This window comes from Bombus huntii, chromosome 4 (assembly GCF_024542735.1).
Source record: "Bombus huntii isolate Logan2020A chromosome 4, iyBomHunt1.1, whole genome shotgun sequence".
Lineage (NCBI taxonomy): Eukaryota > Metazoa > Arthropoda > Insecta > Hymenoptera > Apidae > Bombus > Bombus huntii.
In genome coordinates this window covers 12,070,086-12,096,822 of record NC_066241.1, presented here as the reverse complement: position 1 = coordinate 12,096,822, position 26,737 = coordinate 12,070,086, and the positions used below count along the sequence as shown (strand labels likewise).

Genomic DNA, 26,737 nt, shown 5'->3' with positions numbered 1-26,737 from the left:
TATGTTACGGCTGGCGTCACATAAACATTCAAATGACAGACGTTACGACGGACGTTGCAACGCTCATCTGGCCGCAGACGAGTGTTCGTTACGTTTATGGTCCACATAAGATACTTTAGTAAACGTGAGACGAGGCAGCAGGTGAAACGACCAAGTATAATGTATACAATCCACATGCTGTATCTACCGTTATAAATTTTCTAAATAAAAGTTTAAGAAATGGTGAAGACTCCAATGCATTATCGGAACTTCGACACTGTTAAAGTTTCTCAAAAAATTTTTTCCAATTTTGTGAAAAAGGTGACATGTTCACAGATTTATAGTTGATCATAAATTGTTATGAGTTGTGAGGATCGTTTGGTCGTCGGTCTCTTGTCATGTGACAGCAGCTCATTCCGGCATCGGGGAGGGCAGGGACGCGGCGCAGCACGTGCTGGAATATTGTCCGGCGTGGGAGCGGTCCCGCTACATCCTGCGGCACGTCATAGGCGTGAGATTGACCCCCTCGGCGTTCGTAGAAGCGATGCTGAGGGGGCTACAGGAATATGAGACTGTCTGCCTCTTCTGCGAGCGAGTTATGCTCGCAAAGGGGCGAGCAGAAAAGGGGAGAATGAGAAACTCTCTCTCTTGTTGGATAACGCGATGGTGGGGGATGGCGATCAGGGGGCCTAGAGCCGCTTCATCGCCGTCCCAACGGCCCCCGACTAGAAGGAGCAATGGCCCCACGTAGCGCCAAATTCAACAGTCAGGGAATTTTTAGAATTAACTCAATCAAGAGGACCCGGGAGGGGGGTGCAACAGAAAGTTGCACTGCTGTCACACGCGTAGGATGGTCATCGTGGAGTTTCAGTCGGTAAGAGTCCGACATTACTCTGCTATTGCCGATTATTAGCAGCAGCGGAGTGTCCATGAGGATTTCTGCACCTGCAAAAAAAAAAAAGCTCATTCGGAGCATATATCTAAGAAAACGTTGTTCCGTTTTGCCTTGCTTTGTCTGTTCGCTCCTATCGCATATTTCCTTGTATCTGTTAATATATATATAATTATATATTTTGTTGTGTGATGTAGAGGGGGCTTTCAGAGCGTATTTTATACTTGGAAACTATCTTCGTCGATATAGTACCATATAGATATGTTTGGTTTCAAGGAGGATACTATTGACTTTGCATGCACGATGTACCCCTGTAATTATCCTTATTTTATTACCTTTAATGTAATGTGGTTTGGCAGGGCTGTAGATTGTTGAGTCGTAGTCTACTTTAGGTCAAATTATGTAGTGCTTATTATGCTTGGTATGTTTTTAAGGATCGATACAACTGCTCTCCTTCAGCTGTTGACAAAGACTACGTAGGCCCATACGCATTTAAATATATTAAGCAGATGGTTCATTCCAGATTTATGGAATTGTTTTAAAATATCAAATCACTTTTTGAACTTTTTCCAGAAAATGTGTCTGCACATGCGAATGCGGCGAAGAAAAGAAAGTGTCGCTTGTAACCCGAAGGACGTACATAATTTCATGCACGTGTTCTTTATGTTTGTTCCAAAGAACTTCGTCACCACATGACGTTGCAGGTTGAAAGGTTAATAGCATGATGAGTAATATCAATTTTCGATTTGTTTTATTGATCCAAGCATAGCAAATAGATATAAATAGTCGGTTACATGAATGACGCAGCGGCGATAACAGCGATACAGCAACGATAAATTTTCCGATTTGACAAATTTCGATATCCCAAATTTTCCAATATCCAGTTTCCGAATTTCCTAGTTTGTCAATTCTCAAAATATCATACTTTTGAGTTAAGAATGTTGCAAACTTTCATAAGCCTAAATTTGCGAATGTTCGAATTCGGGAAATAAAATTCATCTCTGTTGTCATAACTTTGATGGAAATTATTTTTTTTCTAAAATTCCTGATATCCATCTTGTACTTGGCATATTTTCACTCGTCTTGATGCTTCACCTAACGTACGTGCCTCGAATGCCTAATTTCTCATCGTAGCGGTCTTCGTACTCAGTCGATTGTTGATTTTATAGATGAATATTAATAGTGCTGATTAATTAAAGCTAAAAATCACAAAACTTTAGTACATTATTCAGGCGCTTGGAATAGAACAGGACGGATAATTAAAAAACTACGAATTGTGCTTTACTCTTAAAATTCCTTTAATATTCATAACTTTTTACAACTCATAGTTCTTGCCATGCCAATGTTACATCCATATTACAAAATCATCAAAAATTCTTTAGTGCTTATATAATTGCTTATGTAAAGAAGGAATAGCTTAGCTTTACCCATAAATTTCAGTAGATATGCGACGAAACATGGTCAAATTAAGTATTATGCATGGCAATGATCGTGATGCGTTAATCTAATAATGCATTTTAAAGGAACGATCATACTGACGAACATTACAGCGACGCGAATTGATACCCGGTATTTTTGTAGTTCATCGACTGCGTGTGTCGAATAAGTCGACAGGTTCTCAATGCGTTTGAGTTTAACGCACACTGTCTAATCACGATTTTCGTTTCACTTATACTTTTGTATATTTAAAAAATCTTTATATTTAACAGGTATTTGGAACATTTCCCGTAGATTGTTATACGTTTGTTATAATAATCACCATCATAAATACATCTACAACGAACGCGAAGAATTCAGGAAGAATTATGTCGCTTCGCTTTTCTTCGTGCACTATTATACAATCGCATAAACGGCATTTCGATTGTTGCGCATAAGAGAATAGAAGCACTAAAACTACAAACAGCCATTGTAACGAACAGGGTACCCTGGAAAACAGAATTGTTATTTCATAATACAATAGTAATATTACATCGAAATTGTCCAAATGAAATAGTTTCATTATACTTACAATGGTGACGTTATCAACGTAGAAAGGATAATAAGTTGAAGAAAAAGCCGAAAGTATAAGAACAGGATTTAGAAGATAAACACCATACGCCAATTTACTCAAAACAACAAAAATATCTAGCGATAAGATTTTCTTCACGATACCTGCAAACGTATCAAATATATTTGGGTGTAATTTACAATAAGAAGAATGCCATTGACGCATTACTGAGTGACATGAAAAATATCGAATTACCAGCATGGTTCGTAGTGCATACAACTATCAGCCAGGCTATACCCAGTGCCCAGCCCGTTCTACTGAGGGCCAAATAAAGAACGGCTAAGTTTAAGGACGTGTTATGGTTCACGGGTGTAAATAGAATCGAGCAATTACATAGAATTGCCAAAGTCCAACCAAGGACTAAGAATTTCTAAAAGATTGGATTAATCACGATATTGATAGATGCACAGAAATGTAGGTGTAACGATAAACCTGATAGAAACAGAATATGTTACTTTTGATAACCGTAATTCGTAGTTGCATTTGTTAAGAAGGTGACATGTAGCCATTCCTATGAGATAAGGAGATATTCTACACCACGGTCGTATATAAAAGTATGTCAGTGTCTTATATTGCTCATCCAACCTAGGAAAGATAATATAAGTATATTTACAAATTCCCTATGTTACAAAGAGTGTTAAACATTTTGTATACTAACGTAGGCTCGTAATTAAGAGTGTACCCCATATAAACGACTGATCCTATCGATGAAACTAAGCTAAAAACGCCTAAGCCAATGGCAATATTGTAATGCCTGAAACAGTCTATTTTAGTGTCCGGGTAAAACTGGCCACTGAATGACTACAAAACCAAATTTCAAACTCACGTGATCGATAATATTAGGAGAAAATTACCAAATACGAAGAACTGCATATCATTGGGCAAGTACCAACTCCATGCGAGACACTGCAAACAGTATTTCTCTCCGAAACGATTCTTTCGTAGTAACGCGAATGATGTTTACAATGAATTGCTATAGAAAGTATACGTACTAGGTCATCCCAATGGTAGAAGTTGTTTATGTAAAGTATATTTGTCCACCAATATTTGGAACACTTAGCACTTGGATGCTCAAAGGGGGGAAGTGCTGAGACATGATCATGCCAGGTGAAATTTAATATCGCTATCAGTATAACGACGAAATATGCAGGTGTAAGCCTACAAAATTAATGTATTTATTTGATTAGCACCGTATTTGCATCGCGCATAAATTAAAACACAAAGACATATTAAAATCATTTATACCTAATATATCGCTTCATAATTATTTGAAGGAACATATTCGTCTTTTCTGTTGTAGACAGTGTTCCCTTCATTTTTTGTTGTTCCTTGAGAAAAATATAAGACGACAGAAAACCACTCAGAAAGAAAAACGTGTCCACCGAAAACGTCGGATTATTTATGATTTCCATGAGTATTTCACCGCGCATCATGTAGTAAAGCGATTTGTTAGCTGCACACACGATTGGTGTCGTTAAATGAGTCGTGCTATATCAAAAATCGGAATATACTAATGAAATTCAAGCGTGATTGTAGCCCATTTCTTACCCATAACATGAAACCCGAAGATGAACAAATGCGCGAGAATAATCCATAGCATTCCCAACACTTTTATACCGTGGAATATACGCAAATTCTCTACATCCTCTTTTACTTTAAATATTTGCCGTACATTTCTGAGCAAAGAAAAACAGAGCAAATATTGGTTCATGCGATTTTGTTCCCTCGACTCTGAAGGTGTCGATCCATTGTGATCGGTTCTGCGTTTCCCTCGTGTTCCGTTCTCCAATTCTATTCAAAGTTAACCATACGTTACACAGATTCCCGTGAAATAAACTCGTGGTGATCAGAATCATTAACATCCGGAATACCAGGTATTATCGTATGTATCTCTTACCCTCCGTATTTCCACCTTGAAGCGCTATGATTTCATTTTCGCTGTTTACACGGGTTCGATGGCCGAAAATATCATATGCTGTGGCCGCTGCCGCGGTAGTACACAACAATAACAAAACTCCTCTGTAATCAAAGTTTTAAGGTTTCTACTCCATATTTAGTGGAACGCCGATCGTGATACTTGTATTTATGTCGACTGAGAATTGAAATTTGGACTGTCGATTAGGAGCTTGAAATTTACGTACATGATGGAGATCATCTTTAAAGAGAGGAGCCATTGATAATCATTCACCAAATCAGTGACTTGGAGGAGTCTGAAGTTTATGGCAAAAAGTTTTCCAATGAAAAGCGTTTTATTATGGATGACTTTAGCTAGCATTATAGCTACATCGTGTTTGGTGCAGGATGCCGGTAAACAAAGTCCAAGCGTAATTAAATCCTTACAAAAACGTTCGTCACAGTCGTAAAACTCTGCATTATATATCTGATTCGTTATGCTAATCTGGTACATGAGATATGTACGTGCTTACTTCGTCCGGTATTTCTTGGTGATATTGCATAGTGCTATTGTGCCGCATGCGCCCAATAAAAAAACGGAACTCAAAAGGTGGATGCTCCTCGTTCGGGTTGCGATATATCGTATTGTTCTTTCGTTTCCCCTCCGAGACAAACAGCGTGCGATTTTGAGAGAGAATGGTGCAACCCATACGATCTCCTAACCAATAATTGTGTCCGCTTATAAATCCCCCGGGTGGCACGCCACTGGTGTCCAAAGCTTAAAGAATATATGATACTGCGTTGGAAACATCTGATGATACAATTGGCGATAAGAATTTTAAGCGGTAAGGAAGTTGAATGCAGAACTTGGCGTTTCGTGTTTAAAGTCAGAAAATTCTGTTCGTTAGATTAAGAAGAACAGCTACTACTATGGCCGTCACCTTTCCGCACTTCAAACGAAGGAATAAGTTTCTTGCGCAAGGTGCGAAGAAAGTCTAAGAGTCGAGGTTCAACTCGACTTAAAATTATGCAGATGATACAACCGCGACATAATCGTCGCTAGAAGAATTCTGGCGGTTGCATAAGAGTTGCTTTTACTGTTATTAATTTTTCACGGTGTAAATGCGTTTTAAATGCAAACAAGGGATGCGACATGTCACGAAACACAGCCGCAAGCACGGTGTATAGTTATTCGAATTCTATATCCGTTTATGTTTGTACGTTGGTATGTTATGGTTATACGATTATGTGTTATATATTTAATGTGATTTGTTTTATTCTTCCTTTTGTACGCAATCGGCCGGCAGTAGAAATTCATTCACACTACCTAAAAACATTCTGTTTACCTCTTAGAGCCCAAAGTATGTGGTTGTCAACAGCATTACGAAATTCATCAACCTCCGTCCGACATCTGCTGGAATTCAGAAGATCCACATTTTTCAAAACCGCGTACGCTGGAAGTACCTGCCTCATGGTCACTGGGTCCAGCGTGGTCGCTTGGGTCGACACGTAAATCGTTGTTAATGATAAAAGGGATAGCCATATCCACGAGGTAACTTTTCCGTTCTGCATGCTCTGGAATAGGATTTGCACTCGGATTATTCAAATTCTCTATTGAAAAAAATGGTCAACCATACAAATAACCATTATTTTCTCTTATACGATGAGGTAGGTTGTCACTCTTTCGATACTATGGTCGATCAAGAGTATGACTACTATAATATGAACGAAATGTTCAATTCATCTATTGGGTACCAACATTTTCTAGGAAGATCGCGTCAAGATTAGTCGTATCCAACAAGGAACGCACAATTTATGACGTAGGACGCCGATAATCATTTCGAATATTTCATCTTCTTGATTATCGCCCAGTTACGGAACCCCAATTAAATTATGTCAGTATTGTTGTCGGCATGTGGCTTACCGAAAACATCAATCAGCACGCCGATACACTGTTGGACAAATTTAAAATTTTTTCGATTTTTATCGCTTCTTTAGATCGTAGTAGGTTCCTACGGCGTAATACCGAATTTGCTAACCGTTTCTTTCGAGAACTAAGGGTTCTCGAAATAAACCAATTTTGAAAAAGATTGCGAGGTTTCAACTTTACGGATGTTTCCTGTTTTTACAATAGCAGTTACCTTATTGCAGGAGTAGAATGGTATGTATTGTCGTTAATATTATAAATATTGAAATTGAGTGAATTGGAACCAAGGTGAGAAGGATAGCAAAATGGGGCCACTTTCTACTTACATTTTTTAATTCATTTAAAAAAGTAAAACTCTAACAGAAAGTGTAACGATGGCACGCGATGCTGCAGACGTTTGTGCCTAGAGTTGCGTCAAACGATACTTGGACGTTGTGTGTTGTTTACAATTTGAAGGAGGAAAACTTTGGCGAAATACGCTATGGAAATGATATATACAACAATATCGGCAGACGACTGCTACGCGCGTTCTGGTTATCTATCGTTCAACCATTGTATCGAGCATTAAACAAAGTCACCCCCCGCATAGAATACCACTGGCGTTATTTAGTTTTGTTCTTAAATTGGAAAAAGACATGATTTTCTAGGTTTTCTTGACGATTTCCTCAGCAAAAATGTCTGCTTTCTTCGAATACGCAAAAATTGAACAGCTTCTTTACTCCACGTCTGGTGGAGAAGATGGTATCATAAAAATGAGCTTCAGTGAGACTCTATTCTCTAAAGGTGAACTGTTCTTACGCCAAGTCTGGTGGAGAAGTTGATGATTCGAAGTCACGAACGATACTGAACTAACCGTTTCTAATGTCGACGATAATCCTCCGATCGACGTTTCCGTTTGAACGATTATACGAGGCTGCCGAATCTACTTACGCGGCATCCGTGAGCTGTTTCCACACCGAACGGAAAAAATTCACAATTAGCATTTTACGAGCAAATCTTTGCTCAGTGTTCTTAGTCAGGATCCCGATACTAAGTCCGATCGAACCGTTATACTCCGCTAAATTGAAAAATTACAAGATTAGGAAAATCTCCTATTTAAACTACGATGTGCATAGAAATTTAAAAATATTGCCATAAATGTTCAATGGAATGATTTTGGGTGTTACTGTGTCGTTCTCGCAAAGTTTTGTTTCTTCGGATGGAACAAGTTATTTCAGTCCAATTATTCTTGTAATGTTGGCTTATGCGCCATCACATCCACAGTCAGAGGTGCAGACGGTAATTGAATCTTTTAAAAGACGCTACGAGAAAAATTTATTCCTATGCGTATTATTATGTATTAATTGCGGGCGATAATAGTATGGGAGTTTTACGATTTTATAAAAGATGTAGTTCAAAAGATTGTATTCCTTTGTTGTGCGAAACGTGAAAAATCGTACCACACCAACCACACTTTATCGCGCTGAGAATATGTCATGTGACCATCTAAATGACAATACGAGCCAAATTAGTTTCATGTATTCTTTCTGCAGAAAATATTGACATGAATGAAGACATGCAGATACGTTGGATTGGAATGATAGCACAAAACGAGACAGATGGAATACAATCATTTATTTTAGAAGGAATCATTTCGTTATATCTAAAATGGATTGTGTTATTTTCTATATCTCCTGTAGTTTTGATTCTTCTCGAATCAATTATCTGAAACACAGCTTATAGGAACTATTTTATCTCTCAATTAGTTTGGATAATTGACGTTCTAAAATTCCTGTATTGCAAATAGTTACCATGACATGTATTTCCTTTCACTCCATATCATTTATTATCTTTTTGACTGTTGACCTCATGTCGCGTCAACTAGATTATGCTCGCGTTTACGAATGATACCGTATTTCTTCATATAGTACACGACGTTTGTACTTTTCGTACTTAAATTTAGTTGAAATCCTTGTTATTTATAATTGTCGTAAATTGTAGGACGTGAAGGGTGCCAAAGGCGTATTAATTTACCAGTGCATTTATTAATGTCACTAGCGGGTGTTACCTGGACTGTATTCAAACTGTTGCTCTGAACTCGCTATCGAGTCAACCGATCACTTGCAACTACTGAACTCCTTGCAACTCGACTCTTTACTAACAACCGACTGTTGGCTGAGGTACTGAATGCACATTGATGGGCCATTAGTCCTATTGAAGCTTCTCGACCCTTTCGGCCTGTCGGCGCTTAGACTTTGTCGCAACACTGTATATGTTTCGTCAGTATTTTTTAAGCAATTTTTCCGCGATATTACAGTATGGACCAAAAAAGCCGCTGAGAAGGGAATCGTTGTGTCAGTGCCTCGATACACGTCGCGTTCGTCGTTAGTTGTAATTTTAGCAAGATGATGGTTTCTTGGGATTATTGCGGGTCCCGGAACGTAACGAAGGCCTTGTATGGCTACAGTCATTATCACAGGCGTCTCTAATTTGTCGTTTTACTGACAGCTAACTGTTCAGGATTTGGGTGACCGTCTGTTACGTGCTGTGACTCTCTACTTAAACCACTTATCTACTTAAACTACTCAAACTTCTCATCTAGGATTTTGTGTTGGAATACAACGATATCAATCGCATGCAGATAAGGCGTTTGATCGTACAGATTCTTCGTGCGTTCGTAAGATGCACCACGGCAGTTAGCACGTGCATGCTTTTTCAAAAGACGCCGGAAGAAGCGTGAGGATATGGATGGAACATTCTAGATGGGCACGTCGAGAAGCTACTAGAAGGTTCTGTGGCACATGTGACGCCACACAGACACCCACACAGGTCACACTCATTACTGCATAGAGAGTGGGGATCTAAACCTTTTCAAGGGCCATGGGTCACTAAGCCAGTCTGTGAATAACTAGCCAACTGTCTACATTCCAGAACGCACATTTATAGCTCTCGAAATAATTGTTTAATAAATATCACATTGTATTATTTCAACATAAACATTGTGTCTTCCACAGAATATTAATCCTAATTCCAAGATTAAATTCTAACAATTACCAAATTCTCAAATTTACTGTATAGTTTCGTCAAATATAGAGAATGAATCAACATATCTTTTAACTTCAAATTATGGACTTTGGCTTAATTATATGGACAATTTTTACAGTAGCGCCAGAATTTCCGAAATTCTGCTCCAGTTCAAAACTCATATGTGTGGGACTATACAATGTAATCGGGAATTAGTAGAGCGTGTGAAAAGTCTAAATCCTAAATCAGAGAAACTGATGTATTGTCGTATAGGTTAAACTGTAGCGAAATATTACGCTAAAACGACACTTTGTAAAGCTCTTTGAAGTCACTGACCAAAATTGACGATCGCTTCTTACGGAAATTAGCTGAAAATGGTTTCGGTTTTCTTGCTGATCTGTAACGTTTTTAACATTTGGTACACTTAATGTGTTGTATGACTTAGCCTTAGGCTTAGTTCCGTGCTAATGTCCTTCGAACATTATTGTATACAAAATTTTATACACCGAGTTAGAATTTCTTAATATATTTTATTTCATATTCTATATTTATATTATTATCCATTTACATAAGTACGATTTTACAACTTTTTATAATTGAACCCATAAAATTCTGTCTCTATTGCCTAGCAATAATAACGTTATGAAGTCTTTGAACACTTATTCTATCACTTAAGAAATTAACAGTTTTCTGCAATGATCAGCAACTTGTGACTCTTCTCTCTTCTCTCTTTCTCCCACTTCTTATTCCAGCATGAATTTTTTGAGTCGCTCCGTAACCCAAGTGCCAGTAGCAGTGGTCTCACCACTTGTAAAAAGAGAATGACTAATGACATTGAATCGAACATCCTTGCAAATTCCAAAACATTTAAATAACCAATCAGCGTGTCTTCCTGCCAACATGTCTCGTACGAGATTGACATATTACATCAAGCACATAATCTATATACCATCTGTTTAAATTAACTCTGACAATTATTCATAGTAATAAATAATCTTTGTCAGCCTCTCTTCCTTGCGACAAATAATCATTGCTGCTACATCACTTTCCAGCTTGGTGTCTCGAACATTCATGTGTATTTAAATCCTGAATAATGGATTAGGTTTCGATCATTCTGTGCTTACCTTATGGTCTTGTGACGTGAACTTGCAACATTGTCTACGCGTTTTTTATCATGTGCTCCAAGTCTCTTTTTTTTTAAACATGCAAGGCAAATGACAGTGTTAGGAAGGAAACGCAACTGCGAGAAGGTCGCCGTGTACTGCACGGTAAAGACTTTTTCTCCTCCTTGAGTGATTCATATTTATTTACATATGAGCTTCTTTTCGTCGTCCAAATCACTTTCTTAGAAGTAATTCTCTTAATTAATTCCCCTTCTTAGATATTTGAAAATATTAAACAACATTGTCGTAAACATATATATTTTTCTACATTTTGACACATGAAAGGTTAACTTCCTGTTGTTAGTTTAATAATTTAATAATTTAATAAAGACTCAGAGGAATTTAGCACCACCAACTTCCTGCTATTAGTTTAATAATTTAATAATTTAATACACTCAGTGGAATTTATCACCACCAACTTCTTTCCTTTTTTTTGGTGCACCAGTACGCAATTTCAGAAGTGATGCAAACGGCATTTCGACTGTTAAAAATAACAAAATAGAAGCAATGAAGCTACAAACAACGATTGCAATGAACAGAATACCCTGAAAAATAGAAACGTTATTTCATTTCATTTCATAGTACTAATACTACGTCGAAATTGTCCAAATGAAATGATTTCTTTATACTTACAATGGTGACTTTATCAAAGTAGAAAGGATAATAACTCGAAGAAAGAACCGAAAGTATGAAAATAGGGTTTAGAAGATAAGCACCATACGTAAATTTACTCAAAATAACGAAAATATCCAGCGATAAGATTTTGTTCACGATACCTGCAAACGTATCAAATGTACTTGTGTGTAATTTACAAGACGTTAAATACTTCGCATTACGCAAAGAGTATTTTTACAGTAAGAAGAATAACATTAACGCATTAATGAGTGACATGAAAAATATCGAATTACCAGCATGGTTCGTAGTGCATGCAACTACCACCCAGGCAGTGCTCAAGGCCCAGCCTGTTCTGCTCAGGGACAAATAAAGAATGGATAGACTTAAGGGTATGCTCTTGTTATCAAGTCCGAAGAGAATCGTACCATTACATAGAGTTGCCAAGATCCATCCAATGATTAAGGTTTTCTGTAAGATAAATTTAATTGCATTATTGAAAGATGTACAGGAATACAGTTGTAACGAATAAACGGTATACATTACTTTTGATAAATGTAATTTGAAATTGTATTTTGTAAGAAGCAGACATGTAGCCATTCCTATGAGGTATGGCGGTATTCTACACCACGGTCGTATATAAAGGTCTGTCCACGAGTTATATAATTCGTCAATCCTAGGAAAGAAAATATTCATATATTTACATATTCCCTATGTTATAAAGAGTGTTAAACATTTTGTATGCTTACGATGGCTGGTAGTTAATGATGTATCCATTGTAAGCGACTGATACTATCGAGAAAACTATGCTAAAAACGCCTAAGCCAGTGGCAAGATTGTGATGCCTGAAACAGTCGATTTTAGTGGCCGGGTAAAACTGGCCAATGAATGACTACAAAACCAAATTTCAAACTCACGTGCTCGATAATATTAGGAGAAAAGTACCAAATATGAAGAACTGCATATCATTGGGTAGGTACCAACTCCAAATGAGACACTGCAAACAGTACTTTTCTTCGAAACGATTCTTTTCTAGTAATGTGAAGCATGTTTACAATGAATTATCTCAGAAAATATACGTACTACGTCATTCCAATGGTAGAAGTTGTTGATGTAAAGTAGATTAGTCCACCAATATTTGGAACACTTAGCACTTGGATGCTCGTAGGGAAGAAGTGCTGAGACATGATCATGCCAGGTGAAATTTAATATCGCTATCAGTATAACGACGAAATATGCAGGTGTAAGCCTACAAAATTAACGTATTTATTTGATTAGCATCGTATTTGCATCGCGCATAAATTACAACATAAAGACATTAAAATCATCTATACCTAATATATCGTTTGATGATTATTTGAATGAACATTTTCGTCTTTTCTGTTATAGACAGTGTTCCCTTCATTTTTTGTTGTTCCTTGAGAAAAATATAAGACGACAGAAAACCACTCATAAAGAAAAACGTGTCCACCGGAAACGTCGGATTATTTATGATTTCCATGAGTATTTCACCGCCCATCATGTAGTAAAGCGATTTGTTAGCTGCACACACGAGTGGTGTCGTTAAATAAGTCGTGCTATATCAAAAATCGGAATGTACTAATGAAATTCAAGCGTGATTGTAGCCCATTTCTTACCCATAACATGAAACCCGAACATGAGCAAATGCCCGAGAATAATCCATAGCATTCCCAACACTCTCATACCGTAGAATACACGCAAAGTCTCTGTACCCTCTTGTATTTTAAATAGTGGCCGTACATTTCTGAGCAGCGAAAAACAGAGCAGATATTGGTTCATGTGATTTTGTTGCCTTGATTCTAAGAGTGCCGATTCATCGTCACTGGCTTTGCATTTTACTTTTCTCACGTCCTCCAATTCTATTCAAAGTTAACCGTACGTTATATAGATTCCCGTGAAATAAACTCGAGGCGATCAGAATCCTTAACATGCAGAATACCAGATATCATTGTATGTATCGCTTACCCTTCGTATTTCCATTTTTAAGCGCAACGATTTCCTTTTCGCTGATTACACGGTTTCGACGGGCGGAAATATCGTATACTGTGGCCCCTATAACGATAGTACACAACAACACCAAAACACCTCTGTAATCAAAGTTTTAAAGTTTCTACTTGATATTCACGCCGATCGTGATACTTGTATTTATGTCTATTGAGAATAGAAATTCGGACTGTCGATTAAGAGCTTGAAATTTACGTACATGATAGAGATTATCTTTAAAGAGAGAAGCCATTGATAATCATTCACCAAATCAGTGACTTCGAGGAGTCTGAAGTTTATGGCAAAAAGTTTTCCAATGAAAAGAGTTTCATTATGGATGACTTTATCTAGCATTGTAGCTACATCGTGTTTGGTGCAGGAAGCCGGTAGACAAAGTCCAAGTGTCACCAAATCCTAAAAGAAGTGTTCATCACAATCATAAAAACCGATAATGGAAATCTGATTCCATATGTCAATTGCGGATGATATCCACGTGCTTACGTCATGTGGCAATTCTTGGTGATATTGCATAGTGCTATTGTGCTGCATGCGTCCAATAAAAAAGTGAAACTTAAAAGGTGGATGCTCCTCGTCCGGATTGCGGTATATCGTATTGTTCTTTCGTTTCTTCTCCGCGACAAACAGCGTGAGATTTTGGGAGAGGCCGGTGCAAGCTAGACCATCTCCTAACCAATAATTGTGCCCGTTCAGAAATCCCCCGGGTGGCACTCCACTGGTGTCCAACGCTTAAAGAATATATAATATTTCATTAGAAACAACTCATGATACAATTGGCGATATGGATTTGAAGCGGTAAGGAAGTTGAATGCAGAATTTGTCGTTTTATGTTTAAAGCCAGAAGATGCAATTAGTTGAGAGAACCCACTTTCGCACTTCAAACGAAGGAACTAGTTTCTCGCGTAAGCTGCAAAGAAACTCTCGGGGATCGGAATTGATTCGATGAGAAATTATGCAGTTTATATAATCGCGACGTGATCAGGGCTAGAAAAAATTCTGGCGGTTACACACAAGTTGTTTCTGTTGTTATTGCGGTGAATTGAGGTGTACCACATGTGAACAACTGTGTGTCACGAAACACAATCGCAATCACAGCGTATAATTATTCGAATTGTACACCGTTATAGCCTTATACATATTTCGTTCGGTCTATTTCCTTCCTTCCTTTGCTGGCAATGGACTTGCAGTAGCTTTGTCGAACGAAATTCGTCAAAATATCTTAAAAGTTATATTTACCTCTTAGACCCCAAAGTATCTGGTTGTCAACAGCATTACGAAATTGATCAATCTCCGTCCGACATCTACTGGAATTTAGAAAATCAGCATTTTCCAAAATCGCGTACGCCGGAAGTACCTTCCTCATGGTCACTGGGTCTAGCGTGGTCGCTTGGGTCGATACATAAATCGTTGTCAATGATAAAAGGGATAACCATATCCACGACGAAATATTTCCGTACTGCATACTTTGGAGTAAACTTTACACTCGGATTATTGAAAATCTCTATTGAAAAAAAAAATGGTTAAAAACTCAAATGTCCATTATTTTTTTTTATACGATGAAATGCGTTGTCGCACGCTTTTTACTATGGTCGATCAAGAATATGACTACTATGATAATATAACAATGTGAATTGAATGTTCAACTCAACTATAAGGAACCAACTTCCTCTAGGAAGATCGCCGGTAGACTAACCGTGTCCAGCAAGGAACGCACAATTTATGACGTAGGATGCCGAGAGTGATTTCGCATGTTTCATCTTCCTTTTGATCTCCCAGTTGCAAACTCCGGTTAAATTAACGTAGTAACCGCGTATGTTCTTATCACGTGGTTGTTCACGAATGTGAATTAGCATATAAATATTCTGCTGAGAAAATTTTTAATTTCTTCAGTTTTTTACGGTTCAATATTTGATCGTACTAGAGTCTTATGACGTAATGCCGAATCTGCTAAGCGCCCCCCCCCCCCTCCCCCAGAATTAACGATCCCCGAAATGAACCAATTTCAAAAATAATTGCGGGGTTTCAACTTTACGGGTGTTTTGTGCTTTTACAATAGCAGTTACCTCATTGCAGGAGTAGAATGATATGTATTGTCGTTAATATTGTAAATACATAAATACGTGTGAATTAGAATCAAAGTGAAAAGGACCGCTAAGGGCCATTTTCTACTTACATTTTTTAATTCATTTAAGAAACTAAAAGTCTAACAGAAAATGTAACGATGGCGGGCGATACTGCAGAAAAAATTGCAGTTAAGATACTGCAGTCAAAAGAAACTTGCAAGTCCTGTTTTGTTTACAATTTGAAGGAGGAAAACTTTGGCGAAATACGCTGTCGGGATGATATATGTAACAATATCGGCAGGCGACAACTGCCCACGTTCTGGCGTTCAATCTTTACTCGATTTTTTTCGTTTCTGTTCTTTCTCTCTCATCTTCTTTCTTTTCGTAAAAAATCAGTAAAAAAATTTATCATCTGCGCGTGCCAGGCCAGTTCTTACCTAAACATGTACGAACTGTATTTTCTTGAAAACGAGACTTGAAACAAAAATATTTAGTTGTTCATTTTTTACTTATTTTGGCATGTCGAATAACCTTCTGTTAATTGTTTGCGATATAAAATTGATGTTATCTATAATATATTTACGTTTTGCAGTTAGATGTAGAGGAAGTAGGCTATTTCTTCTTCTCTTTCTTTCTAGATCGATGTAATAGTCGTGCCAACTTCTAAGTGGAAGCAACGCTTTCACTTCAGCGAAAAATGAGTTAAAGGTTCAATGAGAAATATTATTGCAATTTCTTTGGCATCCATGCGCCTCAATAATATATTTTCATTTATTAAAGTCGTGTCATACGACTTGCAAACTTATTAACATAAGCAAAACGTAACGACCTTTGTCTCCTGTTCGAATGTAAATGTAATTGCATATTTATTCCTTTTCTCGATATTCACGAACGCTCATTTGTATAATAGTTCGGATCGTGCAGAGGATGTACGCTGTCAAAATGGGATCCCATTTCCTCTAATATACAATGAATTTTTTACATTAATCTCATCTCTTGTATAATACACGTGGACGATTTATGGGAAACTTTCTCTAGCGATACTGATAATCCACTCGTTCAAGGAAAGACTTTGAAACTTCTCGTTAAAGAGATTTCGCAACAGGAATAATCAACATTTTATTAGCGCTTTAATGAGTACGGACGTCTTAAAATGTCATCTGTAAACATATTTGTTATAGACAATTTATTATTATTTTATATTAATATTAATTATTATTGTTATAGATGTATTTGTCTAGACGTCTATAGAATATTATGTAATTAAAATTCCAGTGAAGTATTTTACAGGGTTTGATCAATAAAGTATACATTCTAAAATATTTTCTGAGGCACAACTAGAATAATTATACCATATAAGTCGTACAGCAATAACAATCAATTATATCGTAACGTATGTAACTTAGCAAAATATAAGAAAAGTTTACGAATGCTAGTAGTATCGCTTTAGATCGTTCGGTCGCGGTTTCCATTTAAACGTTAAGAACAACATTCCGTTTTCTCGCTCCAAAGAAATATTGTAATGCACTATTGAAATTAGTAAAACATTTGAGATATATCATATATGATTCACGGAATAATTATTAAAAGATTTATTCACGTTCGAATATTTCAATATTAATGAACATTCGCTAACTACGCACGTTCGTTCATGAATAAATATATCGATCATTAAAATGTTTCTTTTATTATTTACATGTGCGTATACACAGTGATATTTCATTCCATTTTTTGTTTAGTAACGTAGCGTTAACACCTCCGTCAGGTAGATCGAACGATTTAAATAAAAAAATCCAACTAGAGCCTAGACGAAATTCTTTGACCGCAGTTTATTCTAACACTTAACTGAAATTAACAAAGTGCAGAGCTCAAGACTCGATATAAGAAATAACAAATTAGAAGGAAGGGTTGCACTCGTAAAAGATGGGCGCGACGACGACGTACAAGGTCGTACGGTTCGCAGCGAGTTAAAGACGAACACGATGAACCTGTAAATGACGAAAATGTTTGAGTTGTACGGCGAGAGCTGATTTATGTCGCTGCGTGCTCTTATCTCGTTGAATAATTTACGTCGTTGAACACGCAGCAGTTGAAAGCGCTGCATCGTTTAAACTTGAAGTCAACAACATTGACCGTGAAAAGTAAAAAGTTTACTTACCAGCCTTGACGATTCGACAGGCAAAGCCCTCGAGCTATCGAACGTTTTCGAAAACATCACTGTCGTTGGAACCTCAGAATTCGCAAAACAATGATTTACGCCTCGACGTTGATATAAAAATAGACACGACGACGTAGACGACCGGGATGCAACAGTAAGTTGTTGACCAAGACCTAAAAGCTAAGTTTTACGCCAGAATATAGAAAGTAAGTTGTAGCCCGAACGCTGTAATTAGCGAGGCAGAAATAGTCGCTGGAGATCTCATCTTCTGATTAGAATAGCTCGAAGCATAGTTTTTTTAAAACGTGTCGGCGGTTTTTATTTATAAAGATACATATGCATAACCGCGTTAACACGAGCAACGTCCAACCGGCGATTTTGCAAAAATTTTTATAGTAATAATAATAATAATAATAATAATAATAATAATAATAAGGATAATTAAAAGTAAGAGCGTTGTGACAACTTCTCCCTTAGATCGCCGAATAAAGCCAAAAATAGCCGTCTAATGTGAATGGTCTGTATCGAAGCAAACACAACGTATCGTTTCACGTGCTGCAGAGTTTTAATGTAAATTAGTTTGCGTATTTCTCAAGGTGAACAAATTTGATCTGTGCGCGTTCGTAACTCATCCAGGGCGATGGCAATTTTAAATAAAATTCCTATGCAACTGGAGTTCTGTTTTGTCTTAAAATGCTGTACCTCGAAGAGATAATTTCAGATTTCATAGAAGACGCAGCATGTTATTACCAAAATAATAGAAGTTCTTCCATCATCGTGTCTAACGTTACAGTGTCAATAAACTGTATAACACGACATAAATCTTCCTTCCAAGTTATTCGTGTATTTCTCTCTCCTTCCTGGTACAAGAGATCATCTTCTTCTCGTTTGATCCTATAAATCCTTAGAATTTTTGCAATATTTGTCTGATTACGTTGGTTACGATATTGACTATTGACTTTCCTACCTCTTCATATCTGTCTGTACTTTACATCGATTGGTGCTACTATAAATACAAACTAATACGATAAACGGTGGGTAGTTTGCATAAATAATGGATCTTTGACATACTGCAACATTTTATGTAATAATTGTACTACTCTCTATTTGATTTCCGCTTAATATATTCAATTCAGTGAAAAGCTTTTTCACGAGACTGATATCCAAAAGTTATTTGCAACGCTTTACGTTTTTCGATAAAGTATTATCATATTCCCTTCGTAGAATTTTGACTGAGATTTTCGACCTGTCCTACTGGACAAATTGTAAAATCCAAATAAATAAATAAAAAAGAAAAAAAAAGAAAAAAATTTTCGACTTTACTCACTTTTTGTCAATTCGCCTTAACTCCTTAAACTATGATTTACGTTCGAGAATGCCCGTAATATTTACGTTTGGTCCGATCACCGTACTACGGACTATGCCCGTAGTTTTAGGTCAAGGGGTTAAGGTTACTTTGATATCGACGGATAAAATTTCTATTTTATATCCGTTTTACGCATATAAAACATCGCATAAAAAGTATAAAATGTTATTTGTAAATTAATTTTCGACGTAACAGCGAAATTAATGCACGATAAACATCGCGTGTAACCGGACCTGGATATAATGTACCATAATTATAGCAGCCTTTTTAAATGAGATTGTCTGTAAATGCTTGTAGTCGGTTCTTTAATCAGGCAGCTATTAACTCCTCAAATTTCCAACAAGAAAACGGATATTGTTGATTCAATCCATTTACCAACTACTTTATTACACATCTGTTGTTGTGTTTTGTTGGGAGACTACTTGAAACATCATTTGTCATTATTTCATTGTACTACATATGTTTTGAAGGATTACGCTTTATTCGTTGTAAGTAGCAAAAAAGGAGGATTTAATGGCTGCTACTTGATGCAAATTAAATGCACAGAAATATGAATTGTAAATTTAATGTAGAAGATTACCATTTTCCTGTCTCATTTTGAAGAAAATCTCAATGTTCGATGAATAAAATTTCTAGAAAGAAATACATCGCATTTCAGCAATTTTCTCCATTTTTCCTTCACCGACTTTACTTTTCTCAAACAAGGTCGATGGGATAGTTAGAATTAAACTTACAAATTTCAAATCTTTCTGGTTTCATGATTTTGAGCTGTTAGATTTACGAATCGCCGTTATTTTAAATCTTCGCAACTCTGAACTGTCGAACGATTCAATTCTCGTTTTTGTTTATTTCTTTACAAGTTCTTCTAAATCCAGAGTTTCGAACTTTCAAATTCTAAAATTAAATTTCATGTTTACAATCTAGTAGGAAGTTTTATATTTGCGACGAGCCGGGTAGTTTTTCAATATATCACGTTTCTCTTTTTTTAGATCTTTTATTATCCTTCCATCTCATTCCAACGAAAATATTCATTGAAATTTTACAACCTCGAATACTTCGTCCATTAATATTCATTTGCTAAAAAAAGAAAAAGAAAATGACCGGAAGGAGAATTTCATGCAAATTAAATGTAAAAAAAACTTCTTATCAAAATAAAATCGTTAAGCGGTAAATTTACTGTTAGTACAAGTCGAGGAATAAATTCGCATGTCCATAGTTTAGATAAGAAAACTCTCGCAGCTATTAAGCGAATCTGTCCTCAAAGAAGGTCACTGGTCAACGTGTTTGTGACAGACGACTGCTCGAGCCAGGAGCTGCTTTTCAGAATATCGAGAAAGGGGCGCACAAAGAATAAAGAAAGTTGCAATTTTTCTACGACACATGTTAGCGCGTTTTGTTTCGTTCTCAACGGTTGCAGTCGCAGAATACGTTTCCAGTTCGCTAGGGACCAACTCGAAGCTGATAAGCCTCTTCTAACAATGTCTAAACTGTCTGGAACATCTTGCCTGTTCGATTAAAAATAAATGGCGATCTGTTATCAATTTTCTCGATATCGAACAGTGCACAGTGTGCTCTTGAGACGAGGTGTAGGATTTTAGGTTGAATGGTGTCTTGTTGAGCTGATTGGTTCCTTGAAAGGAGGACTTGCTTCTTCGTGTAGAATGACTTTGGAGGGACGAAAATATCGATTATTACTCGATATTGTATAAGTCGATGATTAATTCCATCTTGTTTATAATAGTTTTCGTCAGTGAATAGAGAACGAGCTGCGATTTATCAAATATTTAATAAACTGTGTTCATTATTTTATATATATTTCTTTACAAATGATAGAACAGAGAAACTATAACTAATTAACTAAAACTGTTTCGTAATAAACTAATAAATTACAAGTAGAGCAACTAAATCAATACAAGTAATTAACTCGTAAAGACTAACGACGATACTTTCCCATCATACGCGCGTTTTTGTACTCGTCCATGACTAAATATGGTCGTGTTCGCGTTTCACCTTCCCAGGCACCTTTTCTTTGCAAAAGGACCATCGACGCGCTGGACCCTATGACTCATGGAGATTTGCTGTTCCTTTTGGTCCGTCAGCACTTTCACTTTTGCCTTAATTATATAATAATTAAAAACAACAGTTAAAAAACAATAATCATATTTATAATTAATTATTGTTTTCGTACTCCTTAAAAATTCATTGAGTTCTATACGATTATTTTACGATACTACAGTGATGGTTCAGCATTTTGTAAAGATGATTCTTGTGGTAGATGTGGATAAAATTTGCGTTATTTATTTAATATGTTATTCTCAAATTTCGTTTAATATATATACAAATTATAGATACGATTTCATTTATTATATATCATTCTTTCGATATTGGGACACTTGACAATTGTATTATTAATTTGAAATTACCGCTACAAGTGTCAATAATAATAGCTTTTTCTTCGATAACATTTCTTAACAAATAGTTTTCTAAAATTGGATTAAATTTTATTGCAAACCATCTATCGGTAGTGTATAAATAAATTAAGACAAGAAAGCACAGTTTGAAACTAAAATTGATCAAACTACGAGCAATTTTGTAAAATATAATTGATCGCGAAATAATTATTTTAAAACATTTTTAAATGTGTATATAAATAATATTTCAAAAGAAATCGATGCAGGCTAACTAAAGTTATTAACTAAATTATTCTTTCTACGAAATTATCGTTGTCACGATTAGTTCTATGGTACCGAAAGAATTTGAACAGTCTTCTTACATAAAGAATTTTGAAATAACTTAGAAATTTCAGATCTTCCTGATTTCATGATTTTGAGATTTTGGATTTTGAGAATCGCCGATATTTCAAATCTTCGTAGCTCTGAACTCAAACGATTAAATTCTCGAATTTGTTCACTTTACGAGTTCTCCTAAATCCAGAGTTTCGAACTTTTAAATTCTAAAATCAAATATTTTGAAATAACTAACGTTTAACAAGATGGAATAGTTTATTCGCCCATCAAAGTTTGATTTTTTTCTTTGAAAGATTTATTTACTCGTGTTTTCATTTATTCGACACATCCTTCGTGTATGATAAAATAAAATTGTGCGCATTAAATATCGAGATATCTATAAGGCAAATACGCTATCTAAGTATTAGGTTGTCCGGAAAGTGTCTTTCTTTTACAGACATGTGTTTTACAACAACGTATCTTTGTACGAACATGAAACCTAATCTGTCGAACGTTACGATCTTTAATTTGATAGAACAAAGTGGATCATACGTAATTGGATAAAATAATATAAAACGGAAAATGTTTGTGCATTCATTATTTCCTTATAAAACGAGAGAAACTTTTCGCACGACCTAATATTTCACAGGTATGTAAGTAAGTAATTTACTTAACTGTTATACTAAATTAACGTCTCGCGATTACCGAGATACGTGCACGCTGGAAATTGTAATTAATTATGTTAGACACGAGCACCTTGCGATTTTCAACGACTAAAATCTTCACCCTTTGAAACCTGTCAAACGAAGCTTGTCTTTAATGCATCAATCTTCCAAGAGTAGGCACTTAGAATTTCATCACCAATTATTGTAAAGATTGAATATTTATACGATGATAATAGCTTTATTACATTTCTGTATTTGATTAAACGACTTAGGATTAGATATTATCATCGAATCGTTTTATACAGTATAGTAACTGTTTATTCATCCATGAAACTAGAAACTACTAGTTTTTGATATTACGTGATATTATTTTATACCACTTCATCCTGAGTATATATGATTTGCAATCCCGGAGAAATCATTTGTACTAAAAATATCAAATATAGTGAAACAATATCAATAATACTCGGTTTTACTTGAAAAGCTGAATACCTTGCAGCTTTTCGTGGTCTGTTGTATGAAGGAAGATAACGTCTAATTGGGTCTAATTCATTAATATGTAATATACCAGCAGTGAGTAGTTGAGCAATTATAAACATAGCTTGATTCCACAAATACATGGGTCCAAGTTCTGTATCTGTAGAACTTTTCAGTTCTCTTCCTTCAGCACTTGGTACTCGATATATACTACCAGGATCATTTCTTTCTGGTTCTAACCTATCCTCAGGTACATAGTAATACATAGGTATTACAGGATCTCCATTAATATCTTTGCACATTCGTTCTTTTAATAATTTTTTATGTTCTTCCAATTGTTCTGGCAAAGTCTTAAAAACGCCGTCGATGACCATAAATATGTAAAATAGTGGCCATTCACATTCTATATCATCAAATTCAATCAAATACATCAGAGACCTTGATTTCACCAGATTTGTAATATCGTCGATATTATTTTATGAGATAATTCCGTATTTCAGAAATTGTACTACACAATTATCAAGATGAATAATGTATCGTGTGCTCAGGATAATTAATCCTGTAGATGTACACAGTCATTTGCCAACAAATTCTTCTTCCAGATGAGAAATAAAAATAACACAAGACAATGAGGCGGATTTAAAAAATTGCCTCTCTGCGATCTTGCAGCACGCAAATCAGTATTTCGAAAATGTTTTAATTTACATGCAAAAAAATTATACGTTTCTAAATTATCTCTTTACGACTTTGTGATTCGTAGATAATTAATCCATAATTGTTTAATCTACATGTATATGTCGGGTTAGCGTTAGATTTAGGGGCGTGTAACGAATCTTCATTCGGACTAGCCATCGTTGTTGTACGATAGAGGTTATATTTATTGGCATAAATATGATTTTTACAAAGTTTGACAAATAACCGTGGTGATTGGACACTCGAGATGTTAATGTCAATGTTCTTAGGTTCAATAACGAATCCACGGTCAACGGGGTAACTCTTTGTTAAACGTAGCATATATTTTGATGTACAAAGTAACGTTTGCTGTGACGCCCGGTATAACACTGCACGTAAAGACGATGTGAAAACTCTCCAAGGTGGTCGCAAGAATGGAAACTTTCCTCTACTTACGATCGCGTTTGTTCGTTGCATATTGGCCGGGGATACCAAAATTCCAGCCGCCGTTGCTAGGCAGCCCCCCCGCTTAGCGGCTCCTGTCCGGGGTTTGATTGTTAATACAACATGTGTCCCATAATATTGGCACTTCTCTGTTAGGTTTGTGGCGGATGAAAAGAGAGTTTCCGTTTCGTCCCGGGACTACCGGTGGACTCGTCAGTAAGGCTATGCCCGGTAGTCCCTGCATTAGACGTAAAGGGAGTCTCGCTAGGTGCAGTATTTGTATCAATCGCTCGTATATTCGACCGCTAGCGAGTTAGATAGACTCGTTGTCGTCGTAACCCTCTAGTGTTGGCGGTTGGTACCAGCGGATCGCCCGGGAGATGTTGCGCCGCGTTGATGCCTCGATCTGTCGGCGTCCTGTTGATACCGATTCGCCACAGGTAAAAACGTCCATCCCGTGACCATGGCTACGTTCAGCGACCAGTCGTGTCATCCGAGCCCAAGACCACTGTCACAAATCTCGGGCAAACATAATCGGATTGAATCATAACAACTACTTCTAAGTTTTGTTATTTAAGTACAGCTATAATAAATAGTCTAGGCTAAAGTATTGGGGATCTTCCCAAAAATTCCAAAAGAAAGGCCCCCATGCCCTTTTGTCTCCGACACGTATATATATGTCGGAGTCAGGTTGGCATTTTGGGGCGTTCTATGAACCTTTACTTACTTTACCGTCGCGAATGTAGCTAATATCTATCAGTACGAATGTGAACACTACAAGAGGCTATGAGTAATGACAATAGGATGTTCGAGATGATGGTAACAACGAATTCAGGTTCGATAACGAATCCACGGTCCACGGGAGGACAAGTATCGACGTATTACTCGATTCGGGTAACTTCTCGACAACTCAATCAGTAATTCGTCCTACGACTAACTAACAAACTAACTCTCTCCTCATCCAAAAGAAACTGCCCTTATATACTCCTGTCCCCGCTTCTCGGGTGAATCTTTGTTTTTAAGGAGAGCCATATAATACGTCTAGTGACCCGCTATGTCACTTCGAGCCCGAACCCATCGTCATAAAGCCAGATTGGAACATTAAAACTATTCCTTATTTTTATTACTTAAGTGCAGCTATAGTAAAAGTCTGGACTAGGGTATTGGCGCTTTTCCCAACATTCCGGACGGGAAATCCCGCTGTCTTTCGATCTCCGACATATACATAAAATATGCATAATTTTTCAGGGACGTATGTAAATTAAAAAATTGTCGAACAAACATCGTAAAATCTTAAGGAAATAACTTAATACGAATGTAAAATAATATTTTGCATGCAGATTAAAACATTCTCGAATTATTGATTTGCGTGCTGAAGTTCGTAGAGAAATGTTTTGTTAACTTTGCTTCATCGTCTCGTGTTATTTTTAGTTTTCACCTGTTGACAAATAACTGCGTATATCTACGTAGAATATATTAATATATTATACAGAATATAAATAAGTTTGATTTACGTCTGTTGTTCCATTACACGATCCACTCATCGCACACTCGTCCATATCATCATCCATAATGATCTTTTGATGATTTTTAACTTTCTACAGCTGTCATACGACTATTTCTAGTTTGATTTGTTTGTTTACACTTTCCTTAACAGACCCATCGGAACAGCAATAATTTCCAAAGAGTTGTTACGTCAAGTGTGTTCTAAAAGAAGCTGAAGCTGAAGACGCGAGTTGTTTGCTCGCTGAGCGAGTTAACGGCGTATCAAGTACACGTCGTAAGGTCTTGATGATTTCACTTGGTGGTGTGTTATTGATCTCATCCACCGTGCACGCACGGGTAAAGGCTGAAAAGGAGAGAAAATTTTCCCTTCCACGGCAGCTTTCGCGCCTTTCCCTCCCCTCCGCCCGTTTCAACGGCGCCGCTGAAAGCACAGAACATTGTTACGCGGGCCGCTTTTCATTGCGACGTCGATGCAGCATCGCGGTGTATGCACCGCACACGTTTTACAACAGAGAATGGATACGCTGCGAGCGAATCCACGACTAATCGTTCTACACTCTGCAAAACTACGTGCGCTCGCCGATGGCTGACTGAAATTTTCGAATTTCCTGCCAGCGACTGCACACCAGTTGTTTAGGGCTGTCGCTCCGGCGACAGCACGGTTTCCAATGTTGTTCAGAGAGAGACGAATAAATGAAACTTGGCAGGCTGGTTTGCGACATACTGAGTTCCTTGTTTCCCACTTCATTATATTTCTTAATCGTTAATGTTATGCGAGATGAGCCAATAACAAATTCTATCTAAAATCTAATATTTTATTAGCTATTGGTTTTACCAAACAACAATTTAAATAAATTATATGTCGCGTTTTAAGAAACTCGTCGAATGCGTCTAATTTTATCTTCAAATATCTTACATATTCTGAGATATCAAGGTAGCTTTTAATTTTTTAAATGGCGCCGTATATTGTTTACAACATTAGTCCAGCCGGGTATCATCAAAGCGATAAATAATATAGCTAGCTCTTCTCTGCTGGTATATGTAGATTAGCTACAAAATAGCTGATTGGTTATTGGTTTTATCCACCACGGGTCGAACGCTCTCTCTCACGCGGACCACACT

General features: G+C 36.7%; 3 protein-coding genes across 5 annotated transcripts in view; 1 reads left to right on the top strand and 2 right to left on the bottom strand.

Annotated features, from left to right (window-relative positions):
* LOC126864698 (monocarboxylate transporter 10-like) overlaps nt 1-26,737 on the top strand; it is a 310,627-nt gene that overhangs the window by 155,380 nt on the left and 128,510 nt on the right. The gene's annotated exons all lie outside the window — the stretch shown is intronic.
* On the bottom strand, nt 2,665-6,383 carry LOC126864561 (nose resistant to fluoxetine protein 6-like). The gene is made up of 12 exons (XM_050616014.1): nt 6,158-6,383; nt 5,345-5,589; nt 5,060-5,253; nt 4,816-4,937; nt 4,467-4,709; nt 4,164-4,371; nt 3,911-4,076; nt 3,577-3,719; nt 3,374-3,503; nt 3,114-3,288; nt 2,880-3,022; nt 2,665-2,796 (listed from the first exon to the last, which is right to left on the bottom strand). The coding sequence occupies exons 1-12, from the start codon at nt 6,381-6,383 to the stop codon at nt 2,665-2,667; spliced, it is 2,127 nt and encodes a 708-aa protein (XP_050471971.1).
* LOC126864697 (nose resistant to fluoxetine protein 6-like) lies at nt 11,146-15,253 on the bottom strand. The gene is made up of 13 exons (XM_050616261.1): nt 14,775-15,253; nt 14,022-14,266; nt 13,741-13,934; nt 13,503-13,624; nt 13,154-13,396; nt 12,851-13,058; nt 12,600-12,765; nt 12,434-12,513; nt 12,266-12,361; nt 12,063-12,192; nt 11,813-11,987; nt 11,538-11,680; nt 11,146-11,449 (listed from the first exon to the last, which is right to left on the bottom strand). Exons 1-13 carry the CDS (start codon nt 14,998-15,000, stop codon nt 11,300-11,302), a joined length of 2,178 nt encoding a protein of 725 aa, XP_050472218.1. The 5' UTR covers nt 15,001-15,253; the 3' UTR covers nt 11,146-11,299.

What these genes read in the sequence shown, in the direction of transcription:
- LOC126864561 (XM_050616014.1), bottom strand. Translation starts at nt 6,383, where the DNA reads ATGCAGAACGGAAAAGTTACCTCGTGGATATGGCTATCCCTTTTATCA. An exon ending in CATACTTTGGGCTCTAAGAG is followed by an intron (nt 5,590 to 6,157) that starts GTAAACAGAATG and finishes ATATTCTTTAAG; the next exon opens with CTTTGGACACCAGTGGCGTG. An exon ending in ACCAAGAAATACCGGACGAA is followed by an intron (nt 5,254 to 5,344) that starts GTAAGCACGTAC and finishes CGTTTTTGTAAG; the next exon opens with GATTTAATTACGCTTGGACT.
- LOC126864697 (XM_050616261.1), bottom strand. Translation starts at nt 15,000, where the DNA reads ATGCAGTACGGAAATATTTCGTCGTGGATATGGTTATCCCTTTTATCA. An exon ending in ATCATTAACTACCAGCCATC is followed by an intron (nt 12,193 to 12,265) that starts GTAAGCATACAA and finishes TTTCTTTCCTAG; the next exon opens with GATTGACGAATTATATAACT. An exon ending in ACTTTGATAAAGTCACCATT is followed by an intron (nt 11,450 to 11,537) that starts GTAAGTATAAAG and finishes TCTATTTTTCAG; the next exon opens with GGTATTCTGTTCATTGCAAT.